Below are 20,232 nucleotides of genomic sequence, written 5' to 3'. Positions count from 1 at the left end.
ATCCGACCACAAATCTAATCGACCACCAAGAAGAGTCGGGAGGAACTTGCGGCACCTTGTAGCTGGTCTCGACGCGGTGCATGACATAGAAGCCGAGGACACCACCGAGGATGACGCCTGTCGTTATCCGAACGTTCGCCCACCAGTACGACACCATCGCCCGCGCTCCAGTCGCTTCCGCCGGCACCGCCTTCGCCGCCGCTTCTTGGTCCTGGTAGCTGCAAGTGAAAATTTATCGAGTACGTTATTAGGCCTTTATGGCCCATTTATTTATTAAATCCACGAACATTGAGATTCAAACCCTAACATTTTACAATCAATTTAGATCGAACATGGTGATTTGCATAGACACACAAGAACAAACTCAGATCTCGATAGTTTAGTTGCTAAGGAGGCAGAGGAACATTCCAAGAGTAATTTAGCAATCTATCGTCCCACTATACAGGCAAAAGTATACATAGAAAAGAAAAGAAGAAGAAGCTTAAATTAGAACATAAATCAATGTGATTTTCAAATTAGCCTTCTTCGCCAAACTCCTTTGTGAATCTCTCGTGGACTTCTAGGTCGGCTTTGCTGACGGTCGGCCTCTGCCGCGCCAGTACCTTATCGAAGTCCGCTCGCGTGATCGGCGGCGGGAGGATCTGTTCGTGCACTCAGGTTAATTCCACGGACTGCAACGATAGAACAGAAAGGAACATGGCAGGGCGACAGAGCTTTGTGCGCACCTTATCAGCGAGACCCTTGGCAGCGAGATCCTGCAGCGTGGTCTGGATGGCGCCCGGACGTCTCGGTTCGCATGGCAGCCACATGCCCTCGCTGGTCTTGTAGAAATGCATAGCGTCCTGCGCCTTTCGAACTGGTTCGAACAGCACGTCCTTAACCTGTCAAGCCATGCAGGAGGAACACAATCAGCCATCCATAACCACTAACAACTCAATGGATTCAATTTCGTAGACGCGGAAAGTTATTAGTCGTCTAAAAATCAAATCTCGATGAAACCGAAACAATGCCCTCTTCCGTAGTGATCAACTACAATTTCATGAGGCTGTTGAGGTGACGAATCAAATCTCGAAAGGAAGTTAGTAGTTCACTTACACAAACAGCAATATCTGAACCAGAAAAGCCTTCGGTGTGACGGGCTAAGTACTCGAAGTCGCTTTCGCTCAAATTGTGAGGAGTATCTCCCAGGTGTACCTATGAAACAGTGGGAACTGATACATAGATCATCGACGACTAAACAAACATACAGCAATGCTATGGTCCTAGTGAATACCTTAAACATGTGTTGCCTGGCTTTGACATCAGGAAGAGGAATATAAATTCGCTTATCGAAGCGTCGCCGGATTGCCTGTGCTTGCAATTGAGCAACAAAAAATGAAAGCGGTTAAACCCATCGGAAGGCGACTGGCACCGCCGACAAATTAAGGATCTCTAAACCAATAACCTGATCCAGAGCGTAGGGTGTGTTAGTGGCAGCAAGAACAAGAACCTTCTGATCGTTGTTTCCTACACCCTGCAAGATTCATAAAATCCAATGGGGAAAACAACACAAAGGTCAGAAAAACATGAAGTTTATGGAACTACAGTACAATACTAACCAAAAACATGATACGGATCAATTCCTACAGTACAATTGAGTGTAAGAGAACTACAAGAATAAATATCATCAACCGCCAGAACTACCAGGCAACGACAACGATTAAACTTAAATGTGGGTATCCTCATATATAGCACAGATTCGATAACTTCAAGCACATACGTGGAGTACAAATTCCATTTGTGATTTTGATCGGTTAAGATGTACCAGTACAACAATAGTGAAAAGACTTCACTTCAAGCATACATATGAAACAGGGGTGAAAACCACGGGCTATGTAAATTTACCTGCATCTGCACAAGAAGTTCAGTCTTGATTCTCCTTGAAGCTTCACTTTCATTGCCCTCTCCGCGTTGGCCGCACAAAGAATCAATTTCATCGATAAAGATTATGGAAGGTGCATTTTCACGAGCCATTTGGAAAAGATTGGCAACTAACTTTTCACTTTCCCCCATCCACTTTGATACTAGGTCTGATGAAGATATACTGCAACAGTTTGAGAACATGAGGTAGTGTTCAGATACTTGTTTTTTAATCGTTTATTTAAGAAAAATAGAAAACATGTATAGGTACATAAACCAGCAATTCCAATTGTTATTTTATACAAACAGGGCCATGATAGAAAAGTTAAACAAGGGTTCCTCCAACCAAGCAGTTAAAAATACTTCAAAGCCTCATATGTTGCTCTAAGAAATTGTGATTTAAGCATCTTTGCCAATCAACTTCTACTATTCTCAAAACCAATAATCAAAGAGAACAAGAAACATATCAAGAGCGTCAACCTACTCAACCATACTAAGAGTGATATATGCAAGAGGTTAACTAAATGAAGCTACCTAGCAATATGTTTCCCGATCTGCAGAACTTGAAAGAGGCATCCAACATAGCCATGGGGATCCTATCCAGGAGACAAACTGAACTTTCCATTATCTACAGCCCCAGTGGAACTTCCCATATTTAGTTATTATGGAATTCAAGAATAGTCATACCATACTGTCAAAGTTCAAGAGATCAGTTGATTAAACCTAGGTCAATAAGATGATCAAGGTAAGTCAGTATGGTCGACATCAAAACTAGTTCTATTTGTCACTTTACATTGCTGAGCAAGAAAGTTATTAAACACATGGATCATGGATGGAAAGAAGGGTTTTGCTCAGGTTAGGCTGACATCAGAACACCAAAATTGAATTTCAGATATTGTCCTTGGGTTTCATAATATGTCATGCCTTGGATAGGGAGAAATTGTGATACTTTAATTTATCTCAAGATGGAAACAGACAATGGCTTTCATTAGCATATAGAGTTTACTGGTTTTGGGGAGATCTAGAACAGTGACCTATCATGCTCGGTAGAAAAATAAATTACCAACAAACCAGCCATCCATCAAATTGTAGACAATGGGAAAGAAAAAAAAAAAACTCACACTCTCCATCAGTGAAAGGCTGAAAGCCTTCACTAGCAAAATGCTGGCAGCAAGCTGCCTATTAAGCAACATCAACCATAGCCAAGTGGTTAAAACTGGAATACGTCGAATTATATATAAACAAGTCCCAATAAGCACATACTATGTATAGAAAATAAATCCTACCAGACATGTAAAATATAAGTTTGTTAATCCAAACGGTTTAGAACATAGTTGCAATGAGGGATGACCCCAAAAAAACCTCTAAATAATGAGCAACCAATTACAACAAAGCTTTACAAGGAAAAGAAGAAAAAAAATGAAACGCAAAAAATGAATCTTAGATCACAGGAATATACCAAGTACTAACAGCTACATTGTAATGTTACTCCCTCTCTTTTAAAAGTTTAATTAACAGATTTTGTGGATAGAAATTAACCTAAAGAAAGTTGATTCTGCCTCTGTGGCCACAGCCTTTGCCAAGTATGACTTTCCAGTTCCAGGTGGACCATATAAAAGAAATGCCCTCCATGGTCTTCGCTTGCCTAGACTTTCCAAAAGTGAGGTAATTTACTGATTGAGAAGATGCACAATCAAAAAAGCCAAAGAATGGTTAATCACCTAGAACTGATTAACAATTTATAAGACATGTCAAACCAACTTACACGTATGCCCTTATAAAAAAATAAAACTGAAATCATCAAAAGAAGAATTTGCACCAAAATAATTACGCTCCATGGAAAAACAAAACATTCTAGTACCTATGGTCAATTTGGTATATTATCATGTTGGAAAATGCCAACAGTTGAACTATCCACTAAAAAAGAACAGTTCTTATCCTAAATTCACTGGTGTAGCTTGTTCCATATTCATAACTGCCATCCAGAAAAGCTCTTGAATTCTAGCCTTGCTGGTTTAATTAATGAACAGTGAACTATTTGGCACAATTATGCTGCCAAAGTTGTAGAAATAATGAATTTTCTTTAAAAAAATATCATATCATAAATGCTAAGTTTAAAGTTAGCAAATGTGACCGGTGGGAAACTTCCGTGGGGTCGGACCGGTCACCCCCAGGATTAGTCGGCGTAAGCTGAATACCTGGTGCCAACTAAAAAAAAAAAAAGTTGGCAAATGTGATATTGGATCAAGCATCAGGATCTTTCCACGCCACTAAATTTTATATAAGGCAGAAGCCCTAACTAAAACAAAAGCTACCCATATTTTTATGTATGTGTTTCGGGTGAAGTCCTTCTTAATATCACCATACCTTTCATTACATGAATAATCCTTGCTAACTTGCATTGTCTCACACGAGCATAAAACAATGATGTGAAACTTTTCAAACACAGAACATCTAGTTTCAGAAATAAATTAAGTGCTTAAAACTCCTGCATCTCTCTCGTATCTTCTTAAATCCTAAAACCAGGTGAGGAGCTCACTTTTCCCATCTCCAGTCTCTTTCATCGAAAATTATTCTACATTCATCATTGTTTCTACCCTTAAATTCTTTCAATCAAACCATTAAGAACTAGCTCTTCCTATTGTTACTTGTTAAAGCTCTTCCTAGTGTCACTTCCATGTTAGGATGAAGAGACGCTAAAGCTCTTCCTATTGTCGCATACATGTTAGGATGAAGAGTAACATTAGAAGCTACATCCAAGTCATTTTAACTCTTGATTAACACAATTAGGGCTTGCAGATGTTCGGTGGACGAGTTGATGGGGAATCAATGATTTCAAAGTTCTCCCTGAATAACAATCCATAAATTTTCATTTCAAGACTAGTGATGATGGTACGTTAACAAAAAAGTTAGCAAGAAAAGATTCAAGTAACAAAGGGCGTCTTATGAAGTTACAGAAAAAGCACACCAGTGAAGAACTGAGGGAACTTGACGGGCAAGATGACAGCCTCCTGTAACGCCTGCTTGGCGCTCTCAAGTCCCGCCACATCGTTCCACTTCACGTTGGGCTTCTCCGTTATGATCGCGGATGTGAGCCCCGCCCTGAGCTTCGCCTGATCGGTGTCATCGCCGCCACGCTCGCCATCCTTGGGCTTGGTCTTCGGCCTCGCGGCAACGGCGGCGTCCCCGTTGGCGGCGGGACCCGAGCCGCCGCCATCGTCGAGCACAGCGCGGATCTCCTCTGCGCGGCGGAGGTATTCGGTGAACTTCTGGGTGATAGCCTCCTTGATCTTTGGGTTCTTCTCGTACTTGAGGTGGGTGCGAAAGTACTCGAGGGCGTTCATGTAGAGGGGGAAGGCCTTGACGTAGTTCCCGGCATTATCCTCCTGCACCGCCTGCTTCACGTACTCGATCGCCTGCTCCTTGAAATTGCTATACATCGCAGCAACAATCCCGATTGGAAACAAAAAGGAAGGCGAAGGAATCTGAAGAACCCTAGACTTAGAATTCAATCCTCAAAAAAAACAGCCGATAGCAAATCTATACGAGAATTTGGAAAGGAATTTAGATCAGCGAGCATGGATCGAGGATTCCACTAGACTTCGAGTTCGTTCGATCATCGAATCCTTCGACGACTTCGCGAGGAGCTGCGCGAGAAAAGAGGGAAAGGATCGTGTAGTGGGGGAAGTCGCGGCAGAAAATTCGAGCTTTTTCAGGCACGACTTACGTCACACCATGTCCCAGTCGTATCTTTTGTCGTATCTAAAGGAAGAGAAAACAGAGTTTTTTTCCTTTAAAAAATTTACAATTTTAAAAATCTAAATTTCAAAAGTTGTCATTGGAAATAGTTTGTTTATTTTTTATTTAGGTGAAAATGAAAAAGGGTCCCACCCCTTTGGAATACGTGAGTTAGAGTTTGACTCCAATTTGATAATTTTAAATATAAATCAAATATTATTCCCATTTGAAAATCTCGCTAAATGATCCTATTATGTTGCACTTAGTTATAATCATGATTATAAATAAAATATTAAGTAAATTCCTTCATCTTATTCAACATTATTTTAAAATTATTGTAATTATAATAATATATCATAGTAAATTCCTTCATCTTATTTAACATCATTTTATGAGTAATAATAACAATAATACGCATCTTTTTTATTTTTACCTTTTTAAATTTTATATATTAAAAATAAAAAAATCCCACCGAGCTGGGCCAAGGTCAGCCCAACTCAAGCTGGGCCGGAACCAACTTCAAGGGCATAGTAGTCATTTTATCCACGAAACCCTAATTCCATTTAGCTTGAGAATATATCTTCCCTCTGCGCCGTCGTCTCCAGCTTATTCCTTTGATCTGCCGCTGCCGCATCCGCATCGTCCTCCCGCCGGCGTCCCACCATGAAGTTCAACCCGAGAGTGTCGAGCTCCCGCCGGAAGTGCCGGAAGGCGCACTTCTCGGCCCCGTCCAGCGTCCGGCGGATTCTCATGAGCTCGCCTCTCTCGACCGATCTAAGGAACAAGTACAACGTGAGGTCCGTCCCAGTGCGCAAGGACGATGAGGTCCAGGTGGTGCGCGGCAGTTACAAGGGCCGCGAGGGCAAGGTCGTGCAGGTCTACCGCCGGAAGTGGGTCATCCACGTCGAGCGCATCACCCGCGAGAAGGTCAACGGCTCCACCGTCAACGTCGGCATCAACCCCTCCAAGGTGGTCATCACCAAGCTCAAGCTCGACAAGGATCGCAAGGCCCTCCTGGATCGCAAGGCCAGCGGCCGCGCCGCCGACAAGTCCAAGGGCAAGTTCACGGTGGACGAAGTCGCCGCTGGCGGAGCTCCTTCTCTCCAGGAGATTGACTGATCTCATCGATCTCGGTCGGTTCTTCCTCTCTTATCAAAATTCTTCTTCCCAGCTTATGCAATAGCATTCGATGTTGTGATATTTAGGGTTTTCTATGCATCTGAGACGCTAAATAGTTCTGAACTTTGGGCTTTGCTTAAATTTTTGCTACTTTCTCCTTCAAATCCATTGCGTGCATCTTGTGATTTCTGCAATTGGTAATAATGCTCTTAGAAACTCAAATCAGCTCAACAGAATCAATCATCCAATCTTGATTTCATTATGGATGGATTAGAAGTTTATGGTTTGCAACTGGATATTGTTTGGAATCAATTAGTTATCATAGTCATGCCCATAAATTCTGATCTGAATCATCTTGACCATGCATGTTTCTGCAATCTGATTAAGTAAATTTTAAGATTGTTCATCATAGGTTATTGTTCTATTGCTCAAATGGTTCCTGATTAATCAACCTTTTATGCTCATATCTTTCCTACAAATTTGTCCTCAAATCACCTAATCAAGTACAGAATTTGGTTAGAGATTCAACCCCTTCCTATATGCCTTTAAGAACCCTAATCCTTTGGTATATTATCAAAGTTGAATTCAAATGTTTTGGTGAGGTTGGCAATGGTATTGGTGAGTTCATCTTTTCTGGTCACTTGTGATCAATGAAGGCCTATTTGACCTAGATGCTACTGATATCTGGATTGATTGTTCTTGTTCTAGGAGGATTGTGGTATGGAAGGATCGATCGATATCTTTGGTTGTTTTCTTCATTCTGGTGATTTGAACATTTTAGCCGAACTATTTGTGCTGAATTAGTCGATTTGGTTGGATACGATTGGTTTGACCTTGTGTGACTTGAGCTCGATTGATTCGGTTGGCCTGCTGAATTCGATCGAATTGACCTCCTCTAAGAGGCTAAAAGGATTCTGATAGATGAAAAAATATATATTATTTTCTTTTTTTTTTAAAATCTTGTATACATGATTTTGTTGATAAAAGAAATTTTTATTAATTATATTTTTAGCGTATTAAACATAGTAAAGAAATTAGAAAGTTTTTTTTTTAATAATATTTTTTACAAAACACATCCGAGTCGCATAATTAACAAAATGTTCGATTTGTTTTCATCGTTGAAAAATTAATGTTAATTAGGGGAGTACATCGATCAAATCTTCATGAGGGAGTTTTGATGTTTAATTTGGTAAGAGTTAATTCATGTTCGTTCAATGTATAATATATATTAAGTCACTTTAATGAATAAGTGAATAATATATTAAATTATAATTTTAATTATATTTTTATTTTTATTATTTTTATATTTTTAATTGATATTAGGTATTTAATTTTTGGACCGATTAATTCGGGGAGGGGTAGGTTTAGCAGTCTAATATTTTTAGATCAATTATTTATCGAAAGAAATTCATCTAAATAGATGTGTTCAATTAGTTAATATTCATGAATGGAAATTGTGGTCCCTCGAGCTATGGTGCAGTTGTATACACATATGAGAGTTTTTCATGCATTCAGGATTCAAAATATAAGGAGCGTAAAAAATTCATCTCTCGCGTTTGAACCATTGAAATTGTTGGCCTATCGTGTGGACTACTACTTGCACTTTCGGATTAATCCTAATGGCAGATGAGAAATTTCTATGAAATTGAGTTGGTTACTTTCAAAATTAATCTGTTCCTATTGAAATCCGCTTTTAGATGTGTTGTTCCTTCTCAGCACCTCACTTGAGCTAATTTGAGTGGGGAGGGAGACACGAAGCTCCTGGGACTAGCACTCACAAACACCGTGAGGTTGTCAAAATCAGTTCATGGAGTCAACTCAAGAGGAAAAGAGAAGGGTTGTGAGATTGCAGACCCCCCTCCAGTAACCAATTTTTATATAAGTCTAGAGCATCAAGTTCCATCATGGATATAACGGGAGTCCTATCACTGTTATGAATGTGTCAGAAGGTATGGTATAGTCAGCCCATATTCCTCGCTGACTAGTGTTGAGGAGTCATGTCACGTACATCTGTCATACCATTGCCATAATTGGTGGCAGGGGGGCATTCACAACCGTATGATGGGAGAGTGGTCTTTGCGAGAAAAAAGTCTGCATTGGGCCAGGGCAGAACGATGAAGCCGACGTGCCTTACGTCCCGAATGGGTCGACTCGGCTCGAGGCCGAGGTGCCGGGGATCCGGTTCGATCTAGGCTCCGCGACGCTCTGAGCCCGAATTGAGGATCCGGCTCGGTCCTAGTATTTGCTCAACGGGTACGACACGGGGATTTGATACCGAGTAGTCGAGAGGATGAGCCTCGATCCGGTTACAGCTCCGTTGGAGAAGTACTGTCATCGGGTCCTACCCGGTTCCTCCGATTCGACTTGCAAGACTCGACTCGAGGCCGAAGTACTGGAGATCTGACTCGATCTGGGCTCTATGATACTCCGAGCCCGACTCGAGGATCCAGCTCGGCTCTGCGATGCTCTAGGCCAGACCTGATAGGTGGCTTTCGGACTTGACTAACCGTAACCCGCTCCTTACGCCCATAATATAATTGAATCATGAAACTTGAATACATTGATTAAAAAAAAAATGGAAATTATGAATTATTCACAAATAATATTTATGAAGAATATTTACAAATAAAATTTATGAATTATATTCATCACAAAATTCCTATAATATGATAAATAAATAAAAAAAGTTTCAAATTGAATAAATAAATTTATATAATCAAGTTTAATGACCAATTAAATAAATTTAAATTGAGAATTTAATAACGAATAAAATTCGAGTAAAAAAAGTCACACTAAACAAGTATTTACGGTCATTTAAAACTCGGGTTTACAGCCCTAACGTTAAATGCCAAAAAAAAAAATTACAACTTCTGAGTAAAATCGTTCTAACTCATCAAAATTACAGCAATATATTATATTAAAATAAGCAACAGTCTAATCCATCCCTCAACAATTACTTAATCCTTATTCTTTCATCACTGCATCAATCCACTGATCAAAGAATAATAAACAGCAGCAAAGGATTCTTAAGTTTATCATCACACAAGAACAAACTATTCTTTTCTCTACAAGAAAAAAATTAATGATCTATAAAGAAGAGAAAAATCCACTTAAATACTGGGCAAAACTTGTTCATCAATCCACTGATCAAAGAATAATACACAGCAGCAAAGGATTCTTAAGTTTATCATCACACAAGAACAAACTATTCTTTTCTCTACAAGAAAAAAAATTAATGATCTATAAAGAAGAGAAAAATCCACTTAAATTTTGGGCAAAACTTGTTCAAACACAATAGAATAGCAACATGATTGTTTGTTCTAAGAGCAAGGCACTGAAACCTCAACCCTCTTCCTATCACAATCGACATCATACAACAACAATAATACCCTTTCAAACACACACACACAAGCAATGAACACAAGCCAAAGGATTAAACAACACAATGAATGGTCTCAGAATGAGAAGGCTGGCTGTCATATGGATAGATTACTTACTCCATTCAAACTCAACAAGGAGAGATCATGGCAATCTAGATGAATATGAATCTCCGGGAGCTGCTGCTCCTTCGGGAACCATAGGCGCGGTGCCGGCCGTCTGATACTGCCGGGGCAATGCTGATTGTGGTGCGGCCTGAGAGTAGTAGATCGGTGGGTGGCCGGAGGCGACATCGTAGCCATAATTCGCCATTGTAGCAGATGGCTGAGTCAGTTGAGAGTGCTGCACCTGCATGACATGAAACCCTGCTCCTGCATAAGGGTGGGCTTGGTTGGCAGTGACATGGAGCAATTGCTGTTGCAATGCGGAGTGTGCAGTTGCAGGGGCAGGTGCTGCTGTCCTATAGAAACTCTGTAGCACTTCGGGAGGCTTCGCCCGAGCCCCCTGAGCTCCGGCTGCCGGCTTCGCGGAAGACAGTAATGGTGTCGGGTCAGCCAAATTGGGGTGCACTGCTGAGACATTGTAAGGCGAATTCGGATGAACCGGCATGAAGATGTAGGGAAATTGGGGGTCGAATGGGCGAGCTTGCGGCGTTTGCTGCACCGGAGGACCCATCAGAGAGTAGTAGGGCGGCATTGGGAGAACCGGAGCAGCTGCCGGGTGGTGAATGTAATGCTGATTCGGTGGTATAAACTGCGCTTGTTGGTGGTGAAGATGGAGACGGGATTGCTGCTGTTGTTGCAGCTGCTCCGGCTGCATCGACGGCATTACATAAGCTGGGGTGTCTACGGCCGGCGACGGCACGAGATAGCTAGGATCAGAAGGTACCTTTGGATCGGAGATTGGATTTGAATACATTGACCTGGAAGAAGGAATCGAATTAAATTTCACTCAATTTTAGTGAATCAACTAGTTGATGCGAGCAAGATGATACCTTGGCGCAGGATCAGTGATGATGGCGTCGTTCTGAGTAGGCTTCGGAGGCTGCTGTGGCTTTCGGAATCCGCCGTGGTCAGATTTGTCGTCGTCGGAGAAGTCTCTGTGCAGGTTTTCAGTTGGGGAGATGATGGGCGAGGCGGCAGAGGCGGCCGGGAGAGGAATGGGTGGAAGGTGGTGATGGTAGGCGGCGAAGTTTGCATCTTTGAAACCCTCGTCGGCCCTTTGGCTGGTGGCGGAGTCGGGAGAAGGGATCGTGCGGGAGAAGTGGTCGTCGAGCCCCGCGACGCGTTGATCGGCGGTCCGATCGATGGTCGGAACCGGAATGGGCGGAAGATTGGAGAGAGGCGGAGCGGACGAGGTGGATCCGAATGAAGAACCCTTGTCGAGCATTGGTGAGCTGGGGACGGAAAGGACTTCCTGGCCGTGACGCCCAAGCTTCCCCGAGGACTCAGGGCGAGGAAGGACGGGCGGTCGGCCGCTGGAGCCGCGCGAGTGAGAGGAGGGATCGTCGTCGAGACTGACGAGGCAGTTGACGGAGGCGGATTCGACGGAACCGCGAGGGGTGTCGATGCCTAAGCCGCTAATCGCGCTATTGAGGGCGTCAACGAACCAGGTCTCCGACTTTGACTCGTCGATCAGCGACCCGATCGCCGACGAAGTCCCCGAATCCGGCTTCGAGGGGAAGAGAAACAAGCGAAGCCGGCCGGAGCGCGTCGAACCGCCGCCGCCTCGAGCGGCGGCGGGGGTGGCGGAGATGCGATCGAGCTCGTCGATCATGTTCTCAAGGTCCTCGTCGGTGGAGACGGAGATAAGCGAGTCGAGATCCTCGTTCGGGAGCTGGTACTTAAGCGAAAAGGAGCCGCCGCCGAGGAGATCGCGGGAGAGCTTGGCGGAGAGGTCAGCGAGGGAGCCGCTACGGTCGATGGCGACCATCCGCGTCTCGCCGCCGAGGTAGCAGAGGTACTTGTCGGTGGGGCGTGGGAGGATGCGGCCGCCGTAGCTGCACATGACTCGGAGCCGCGACGACGGCGCCGCGAGGGCGGAGTAGGGCTCGTCCCACGACTCGCCGCCGCGGGAGCGAGGGGAGGACTCGGTGGAGTCCGCGTAGCCGGTGGCGGAGGCGACCGCCAGCGCCGATTCCATGATCGGAGTTGCAGGGAAGGGGATTCCCCTGGCCTCGTTCGACGGAATCGGATTGGGCGGATTTTACGGAAAGGGAAGAAGGGTTTGCGGAGAAGAGAAGAGAAAAGAAAAGGAGGTGTTTTTAATTATATTTTACTATTTTGAGCAAATTTCTATTTATTTATTTTTATTTTTAGCCTATCTATAATTATATCTTCCTCAAAATGGTTCTTTTCGACCATTAATCGATTTCATTGTTTTTCTTTCAATAATATCATTTATTAAAAGGCCAAAATTTTTTAAAAAAACATACTTTATTTTCATTATTATCAAAAAATATATTTAAAAAAATTAAAAACACTTTATATATTGAAAATACACTCATTGCTCTAAATAATTTTGATTAACTATTATTAATTTTTATCAAACTATTTAATTATAACTGAGTTGAAACTATAGGGGAATATTGGTGCAATGGGAAAGTTGTTATCGTGTGATTTCTTAAATAATTTCTTACAAAATAGGAGAATTCTATAATAGACTTTGTTTGAGACTTGATTGGAGTGCTATGCTGTCTGGAAATTTGGAGACACAAGAAACGAGAAACGTGGAAACGGAAACGGAAAACGGCAATAGTTGAAGTTTTCAGATTTTGGAAACTTCGAAGACCTCATCAAATACTATGATTATCCGCTTCCGCCCTCCACCACGGACTCTTTGAAAATCGGTAGTCGCGAATTGTGATTGAGTTCAGGGCCGGCTTTAGGCATAGGCCGGTAAGGCCTATGCCTAGGGCCCAATTTTAATTGGGGCCCACCTCTAATTAGGGTATTTAGGATTAATGGATGACAGATTAAAATCCGATCCGGAAAGCCCCGATCTGCATCCGCGATGCTGTCCCTTCGCATTCTCCCCCGATCTCGCCTCTTCAAAAACGCCCGATCTCGCCTCTTCATCTCCCCTCTTCTTCAACACGAGCAGCGACAGCGAGCTCAAGCAGGCACCAGGCGAGCCCGCGAATTTGAAGACTCCTCGGCGGCGTTCCTGATCAGGGCGTTCGACGTTCCAGACCGGGGCGTTCGGTGTTCCTGACCGGGAGGACTCCTCGGCGGCGTTCTTGACCGGGGCGTTCGGCGTACCTGACCGGGAGGACTCCTCGGCGGCGTTCCTGACCGGGAGGACTCCTCGGCGGCATTCCTGACCGGGAGTTCACTGCGGATTCGCTGAGATTTTCGCTGGGCGTTCTCGTTCTTCCTCGGGGCGAGCGGTAAGGGCCAAGGGGAATTGATTTTCCGTTTTCGCTGAGATCTGATTTTTTTTTTTTTTTTTTTTGAGTAGCGAACCATGTCTAAATTTATCAAAACAGTAATTGTTCCACCACTTGGGTTTGATTTTAATAGCAAACGGAAAGGATTACAAGAGTTCTGCTCTTAATACGTATCCTCATCAATGCTAACTAGAGACAACCTAAGAGAGAACTGAGATAGATCTGCTAAAAATTCAATCATGAAGAGTACCAAGTAGGTCATCTTCTCTGAATAAATGGTACTCTTTTTCACAGAGTTTAACTTCAGTCCCACCATATTCCGGCAGCAAAACTGTATCTCCTTCCTTTACAGTGACAGGGATTAATTTCCCATCACGATCACGAGTCCCAGGACCAACTGCTACCACTTTTCCAGAGTTCAGCTTGTTCGTCTTCTCTGGGAGGAGGATTCCGGCACTGGTCTTAGAGGGAGGGACAATCTTCTCGAATAGAACGCGGTTAAGGGACGGAATCAGACGCCCCAGCTGCTGATTGCGTCCGGTTTCCTCCATATTTGGGCGTCGGATCCGGTAGGCAGTAGTTTCTTTTTTTTTCTTTGGCTTCCTTCTTCCAGTATTATTGTTGCTGAGATTTAGCCATTTAGGTAGTGATTTTTCATGTTTGATCCAGCTGTTTACAAGTCCTTTAACGAATCGTTCGAGGGGCGGTGGATCGTTTCTGACAAGGCGGACTACCAAGGTAGATTACTTTCGGATCTATTATTAATTCTTAGTAGATCGTTCATTATTAGAGTAAATATTCATCTTTCAGTTTCTATTATTAATTCTAGATCATTTACATATCTAAAAATGACAAACAAGAAGCATGAGTTATTACCACAATTAGTGTTATGCTACTCAATTGCGTTACTTTAGATTACTTGTTAAGTTCTTAATTTGAAATTCTATATCTTGATTTGTGTTGGATGTTTGGATGAAATGGATGTTTGAATTTCTGTATCCTTCGCAGTTCGCCTTTCGTCAGACCTTGTAGGCTCATGGCGGTTGAAGAAGAGCAAGATCGAAGAAAACTGGTAAGCACTGAGCACCCTCTCTGTTAATCTGTTCCTTTTTACTACGTATAAATTAGGTTTTATTATTATTTAATTTTAAAATATTTTTATTTCTATAAAATAGTAGAGAATTATATTTTTATTATTATTATTTGAATATAAATATGTCTGCTAAAAAATATGATTCTAGACATACAAAACGCAAGAAAATTTAATTTTATCTAAAAAATTTAATTAATAATTTTGCATCTCAAAAAGTAAGAAAATTTAATTTTATCTAAAAAATTTATTTTTAAAATTAATATTTTAATTTATTTTAAAAAAATTTAAATCCACCATTGTCGGTTTCCTAAAAAAGGGTGAGAGAAAATTTTTTAAAATAATAACAATTATTTTTTTAAAAAAAATTCGCCTAGGGCCCTCGGGCTTGAGCCGCCCCTGATTGGGTTATTCAAAAAAAGCCCTAAAATTAGAATCATCAAATCTGACCATTTTTTGTAAGTTTCCACGGATGGAAATGTTTCCCAGCGTTTCAGAAACGGAAACTTCAGTGTAAACGCCGTTTCTAGACAGCGTAGTTGGAGTGTTGTAATTATTTTTTTATAAAAAATGCTCTAATTATAGTTATTTTAATTATAATTATTTCAATAGTATTTGATTAATTTTGATAAGTTCAATTAATTTTAACTAATTTTTAAATAATTTTAAGCGATTTAAATATAATTTTAGTATGTTCTTTGATTAAAATTATTATAACAATGTTAAACGAGGTAGTTTTTTTTTAAAATAGAGCATTATTTTAATATTTTTAAAATGTGGGATATTTTATTTTGCGTCAAAAAAAATGTATAACAAGGGATTTCTTTAACTCTCATATAAGATTATTATTATTATTATTATTATTATTATTATTATTATTATTATTATTATACTGAACAAGAAATTGAGTATTTAAAGTGAAACACTTTTAGGATAACAAAGTAATTCAAAGAGCATTTTATATAGAATGACAATTTGAGATGTTAGTTAATTAAGAAGACAAGAATTGTATCATTTATATCGAAAGGGGCACTACAAGTGCGTGAGGATCGAATTGAATTCTTCTGCGTCTCACGATTATATGTGAGGAGATAAATTGAAAAGTTACAGAGGAGGATATTATCTCGGCTTTGTCGAGATTCGAACCTTTACCCTTTTATGTAAGTCTATCGTAACCAATTTAGTTATAACAAGATCGAATTGAACTTAAAAAAAAATTGATAAATCTATATGGACTCAATCCCTGGAGGTGGCCGGTCCGGTCCCACGATTTCCCACCGACCACCAGGATAAATCGGGAAACGTATACGGCGGCTAATCTACCCAACCTAAACTAATTGATGTATAAACTAATAATGGTGTTGATTTATTCATTAGACAACCTTAATCAATTTGACCCTCAAATTTTTTTCTTTTTTTCTTTTTTGTAATCTTGCTGAAACACCCTTGTAAAAATACATATTTCAAAGTGTGACAGAGGGAGGTAGGCAGATAGGTACCCGGTTTAATGTTGTCTACTTGTCTACAGTACGGCCGGACCTTGGCCGCAGAGCAGAGGCGCATGTGAGGAACCGTACCGCCTGTGTGCGTACCGCAGTGACAATAGGAGAGAGAAAGAATCAGTCTCCACGAGGAAAGAGGAAGGAGAGGACTGTCAAAGCGCAACCATGTACGTCCCCGCCTCACTCATGGTGACCACACCGCCTGTACACCCATCCACGTTCTGCTACAGGGAGGAAAGCGAACGAAGGAACGATGGAAGAATGCAGGCGACCCAGCTTGTTTTTTAACAGAGGTATCTCGTAAAAGTGTGTTGTCGACGAAGGAACATGAAGAGAAAGAGCTGAGTGAAGGGGTTAACGAGGCACTAGAGATTTTAGATAGGACCACTCCAACACTTTAATTAGTAAAAAGCAAAAATGAAGAAATAGAAGTAGTATGCGTATATAGAAAATTCCTGCTTTCCTTCGTATCTGTAAGAGTTTATATAACATTTGGTTGAGAACGATCGTCTGTGATGAACTGTCAAATGAGCTAGTAATGCGCCATTACAGGCACCATCTTTGATGGTTTCTAAACATCCAACAGTTCGACAGGATTGATTATCCTCATTCGACGGTTGTGCGCACAAGTATGCAGGATTTTAGGGGATCAAATTTGGAAACTCAGTAACCGTCCTTATCCTCTTGACGATATTCTCGCGCTTAGTTGTTTTCTGGTACCACCGGCGGCTGAAAGAGAGTTTGAGCGGCCGAGCCGTTGATATTGCTGGGCAAGCTGAACTGAGTGTGTGGCCGAGTTGACCTTCATATGAGGCTGAGCTGACCTGAATGTGAGGCCGAGCTGACCTGAATGTGTGACCGAACTGACTTGAACTGACTTGAATGTATGGCTGAGCTGACCTGGAGAGCTGACCTATATGTGAAGCCGAACTGATCTGAATATGCTGAACTGATAGTATCAAAGTCAATGTGTGACAGAGCTGACCTACATGTGAGGCCGAACTGACCTAAAGTCATTGAGGCTAAACTAACCTGAATGTGAGGCCGAGCTGACTGAGATGTATATAGGTCATGATATGTGATCAACTTGATGAGAATAATGATTGGAAGGCTCCTTTTATATTATATCAAAGTATGAGATATTTTAAATTGAATTTAAAAATAAAAATTAAAAAATTTAAATTTAAAATAAATATTATTATATTATTATAGAAATATAAATATGAATTTCTCGCATGTTTATACTTCATCTTCAATTTCTTCCTGGCTTTCGGCGGACGTACTGCTGAATGGCTGCTGGCATGCATGTTCATGTACAGGCTACAGCTCTCGGTTGGTGATAATTAACCGCATTTTATTTTATTTTCCACTGAATTAATAAAGAAATAGGTAAAAATTAAAAGGACGGTTTTGGTTTTTTTATTGGAATAGTCTAAGTGATTTTTTTTATTAATTATAAAAAATACACTCCTGACACTCCACTTCTGGACCTACCCTTGTGATTTGATCTAATTAATACCTTAAAGCGGATCTAAGTTGAGCATGTTCTACATGCACGAGATTCGCAACAAGGGGAATGCTAGATCGTTAGGCGCAGGTGAAGCGTGTGGAATTGGATTCGGCATTCATTGAGGTATAGCTCGAAATTCTGCCAGATTGTTATACACAAGTTTTGATCCTTTTAGAGATTAGGTAACTGCTTGTGTTTACAGTTTTCATTTCATGAACTACACAGTGGACACCCTAAAATGATAAATAGTAGCACCAAACATGAGAAAATAATGTTGGCTCAATTATCTGTTGCACACTATGAATAGTTTATTTAGCAGGTGCTATTAAAGAAGGTAGCCAGTGGATTTTGAAAATGATTCGGGGCAGATTACAAGTGATAAATGTAGTGCAAGGAAGCAACAAGATAATTGTTGGGGTTTGTCAACATCTTTGTCTTGACTGTTTGGCGATTTTGTGTGTTACCAGGACAATCATAACTAGCATGGAAGCATGTAAGGTAAGACTCATGTCAATGGAATTTTCTGGTATGGAATTTAGTTGACAACAGCTGAAATGGTTGATGCAGCTTTTGTTTAGGGGCTTGGAGTTGGATCTCTTGTGCTTGAGGTATATCTTAAGACTTAACTTTCATGTCTGAGTATTTCTTTGCCACATTTTGTTGCTAAGCAATACTAATTTGGAGTTTGTGAATCCAGCAGTAAATGTTTTCGTGCTTGCACTAAAATGATAAATGATACACCCCAAATGTAGATGAGTGGTAGAATTGTCTATGAATAGTTATCTTATACAATTTTAAGCTTGACTGGTTGTGATTGCATGGATAGTACATGGCAAGCCAATTGCAATGTTAATGGCAGAGTGAATAGGAGAAGAAAAGCAAGGTTTTGGTGGCATTTCGATGTCACCAATTCTTCCTTCCAACATTTCAACAACCTTGGTCATGGAAGGTCTCTTTGCCAGCATAGTTTGGATGCACCACAAGCCAACGAATATCATCTTCCTTGCAATTTCTTCTGTTTCGACTGTTATATCGTAAGCTTGAAGGTCTCTATCTTGATCAAGATGCTCATAAATCCAGTGTGGAAAATAAACTTCGCTGCTTCTGTCTGCATATGCCACATTCTTTCTTCCACCAACCATTTCCAAGATCATCATCCCATAGCTATAGACATCAGATTTTGTGGAAACTGCTCCAAAATTTCTTGAAATCACTTCTGGTGCAATGTACCCTATTGTTCCTCTTGCATCAGCCACAGAAAGTATACTTTCTTTTCAAGGACACAACTTTGCTAATCCAAAATCTGAAATTTTGGGGCAAAAATCCTCGTCTAGTAAAATGTTGTATTGCTTTATATCAAAATGTACAATGCACATGCCGCATCCACGATGAAGATACTCTAATCCTCGGGCAATACCAATTGCTATTTGGTATAGTTTGTCCCAACCTAGTGCTAATTTTGGCTTCTCAGAATAAATGTATTAACCAAAGATCCATTGGCAAGAATTCGTAAACTAGAGCTCGTTTTGACCATCAAAACAAAAGCCAAGTAGACTAACAACGTTGACATGAGAAGTCCTGCCAATGCTAACGACTTCATTAATAACGTCTGCTCCATTTTCTGTGAAGTTGCTCAGTATCTTTACTGCCACCAAACGACCATCTTGTATCTTTTAGGTGCAAGGGAACCATATTCTCCAAGCATGGTTTCAATCTGTTGCGTGCTCTTTGATTTGTACAAAAAATTTGTGGCTTTTCCGAATCCTTTTTGAGAATAGATGACTAACATGAGGATGAATAAGATGAGACCCACTACCACTGTGACTGAACCTGCAAACATTTTTTAAGTGAAATTTATAAGATTTGTCCTTTCACATAGTAAGACCTCATATACTTCTTAGGTTCAATTAACTTAATTTACAGATAGATAAGGTATTCCAATGAATCATTTACGAATTATTTTGTTCAAAAAATAAGTTCTAATAAAAAACAGGTGTAATAGCTTACAGATCATAGCTAAATTAACAATCAGAGTGGCGCAGCGGAAGCGTGGTGGGCCCATAACCCACAGGTCCCAGGATCGAAACCTGGCTCTGATAGGATTTTTTGTATTTTTGTTTAGAGCTACTAACAGGATTTGGGCCGGAGGCGTAAACATGGGCCATCCTGTGAAGACACCATCGGCCCAATAAGGGTCGAAGGCTTAGAAGCGGACCCTGCAGTTAAAGATACTATAAATAACATAAACAGCGAGCGGCAACGCCCAAATCTCAGGCGGCGAGGAGAAGGAGAGGGATGTAGGAGCGTCGCCGGCATTCTCCTACCTGTAATGACGGCGAGGGCGATCCGGTTCCGGCAGCTCCCTTCTTTCCCTGGCGAACAACGAGTTTTTGCAGCGGAAGCATCAAGCTGGCTGTCACAGCCAAGCAGCCCGAGGGACGAAGCGGCGCCGCGGAAGATGGGATTCACCAATGGGTCTTCTCTCCGGCGAGATCTATCCTCTTTCAAGGGTAAGCGATCGTTTCTTCTTTGCCTTCCATAGTTGCCGTCGATGGTAGGAGAGAGCGTACCAGAACTGATCGCCATCTGCCTCGTCTTCCACTCTAGC

The 20,232-nt window shown here is 41.4% G+C and overlaps 4 protein-coding genes, 1 long non-coding RNA gene, 1 other non-coding gene and 1 pseudogene across 9 annotated transcripts; 3 read left to right on the top strand and 4 right to left on the bottom strand.

Annotated features, from left to right (window-relative positions):
• Positions 1 to 294: 294 nt before the first annotated feature.
• On the bottom strand, positions 295 to 5,581 carry LOC141844942 (protein SUPPRESSOR OF K(+) TRANSPORT GROWTH DEFECT 1-like). 3 transcript variants are annotated; one of them, XM_074732924.1, is made up of 9 exons: positions 5,446 to 5,581; positions 4,868 to 5,331; positions 3,439 to 3,544; positions 1,885 to 2,083; positions 1,445 to 1,513; positions 1,274 to 1,348; positions 1,096 to 1,194; positions 726 to 881; positions 295 to 641 (listed from the first exon to the last, which is right to left on the bottom strand). In XM_074732924.1, exons 2-9 carry the CDS (start codon positions 5,241 to 5,243, stop codon positions 516 to 518), a joined length of 1,206 nt encoding a protein of 401 aa, XP_074589025.1. In that variant the 5' UTR covers positions 5,244 to 5,331; positions 5,446 to 5,581; the 3' UTR covers positions 295 to 515. The 3 variants fall into 3 exon arrangements, with proteins under 3 accessions (XP_074589025.1, XP_074589026.1, XP_074589024.1); XM_074732925.1 differs by having other exon boundaries at positions 5,501 to 5,525; XM_074732923.1 differs by having other exon boundaries at positions 4,868 to 5,581.
• Positions 5,582 to 6,242: 661 nt separating this feature from the next.
• LOC141844943 (large ribosomal subunit protein uL24y-like) lies at positions 6,243 to 6,945 on the top strand. The gene has a single exon (XM_074732926.1). It carries the CDS (start codon positions 6,301 to 6,303, stop codon positions 6,754 to 6,756), a length of 456 nt encoding a protein of 151 aa, XP_074589027.1. The 5' UTR covers positions 6,243 to 6,300; the 3' UTR covers positions 6,757 to 6,945.
• A 3,043-nt stretch (positions 6,946 to 9,988) lies between these two features.
• Positions 9,989 to 12,353, bottom strand: LOC141845589 (uncharacterized). Of its 2 annotated transcripts, XM_074733652.1 has the most exons (3): positions 11,129 to 12,353; positions 11,023 to 11,056; positions 9,989 to 10,947 (listed from the first exon to the last, which is right to left on the bottom strand). In XM_074733652.1, the coding sequence occupies exons 1-3, from the start codon at positions 12,274 to 12,276 to the stop codon at positions 10,279 to 10,281; spliced, it is 1,851 nt and encodes a 616-aa protein (XP_074589753.1). In that variant the 5' UTR covers positions 12,277 to 12,353; the 3' UTR covers positions 9,989 to 10,278. The 2 variants fall into 2 exon arrangements, with proteins under 2 accessions (XP_074589753.1, XP_074589752.1); XM_074733651.1 differs by having other exon boundaries at positions 9,989 to 11,056.
• Positions 12,354 to 13,609: 1,256 nt separating this feature from the next.
• Positions 13,610 to 14,073, bottom strand: LOC141844845 (10 kDa chaperonin, mitochondrial-like). The gene has a single exon (XM_074732827.1). It carries the CDS (start codon positions 14,071 to 14,073, stop codon positions 13,756 to 13,758), a length of 318 nt encoding a protein of 105 aa, XP_074588928.1. The 3' UTR covers positions 13,610 to 13,755.
• Positions 14,074 to 17,971: 3,898 nt separating this feature from the next.
• LOC141844904 (uncharacterized) lies at positions 17,972 to 18,363 on the top strand. Its single transcript, XR_012603203.1, has 3 exons — positions 17,972 to 18,122; positions 18,192 to 18,232; positions 18,325 to 18,363. It is a non-coding gene; the product is annotated as an uncharacterized LOC141844904 (long non-coding RNA).
• A 55-nt stretch (positions 18,364 to 18,418) lies between these two features.
• LOC141844844 (LEAF RUST 10 DISEASE-RESISTANCE LOCUS RECEPTOR-LIKE PROTEIN KINASE-like 2.1) lies at positions 18,419 to 20,210 on the bottom strand (annotated as a pseudogene).
• TRNAM-CAU (transfer RNA methionine (anticodon CAU)) lies at positions 19,652 to 19,723 on the top strand. Its single transcript has one exon. It is a non-coding gene; the product is annotated as a tRNA-Met (tRNA).
• Positions 20,211 to 20,232: the final 22 nt, after the last annotated feature.

Source organism: Curcuma longa, chromosome 14, assembly GCF_044706935.1.
Source record: "Curcuma longa cultivar G26 ecotype Majalengka, Jawa Barat chromosome 14, ITB_CL_G26_1.1, whole genome shotgun sequence".
NCBI classification, from domain to species: Eukaryota; Viridiplantae; Streptophyta; class Magnoliopsida; order Zingiberales; family Zingiberaceae; genus Curcuma; species Curcuma longa.
Note: the sequence above shows the minus strand (reverse complement) of the source record. Positions and strands in the feature narration are given on the sequence as shown.

What these genes read in the sequence shown, in the direction of transcription:
- LOC141844942 (XM_074732923.1), bottom strand. Translation starts at nt 5,339, where the DNA reads ATGTATAGCAATTTCAAGGAGCAGGCGATCGAGTACGTGAAGCAGGCG. An exon ending in CACCCTACGCTCTGGATCAG is followed by an intron (nt 1,349 to 1,444) that starts GTTATTGGTTTA and finishes TTGCAAGCACAG; the next exon opens with GCAATCCGGCGACGCTTCGA. An exon ending in CCAGGCAACACATGTTTAAG is followed by an intron (nt 1,195 to 1,273) that starts GTATTCACTAGG and finishes ACTGTTTCATAG; the next exon opens with GTACACCTGGGAGATACTCC.
- LOC141844943 (XM_074732926.1), top strand. Translation starts at nt 6,301, where the DNA reads ATGAAGTTCAACCCGAGAGTGTCGAGCTCCCGCCGGAAGTGCCGGAAG.
- LOC141845589 (XM_074733651.1), bottom strand. Translation starts at nt 12,276, where the DNA reads ATGGAATCGGCGCTGGCGGTCGCCTCCGCCACCGGCTACGCGGACTCC. An exon ending in ATCACTGATCCTGCGCCAAG is followed by an intron (nt 11,057 to 11,128) that starts GTATCATCTTGC and finishes TCCTTCTTCCAG; the next exon opens with GTCAATGTATTCAAATCCAA.
- LOC141844845 (XM_074732827.1), bottom strand. Translation starts at nt 14,073, where the DNA reads ATGGAGGAAACCGGACGCAATCAGCAGCTGGGGCGTCTGATTCCGTCC.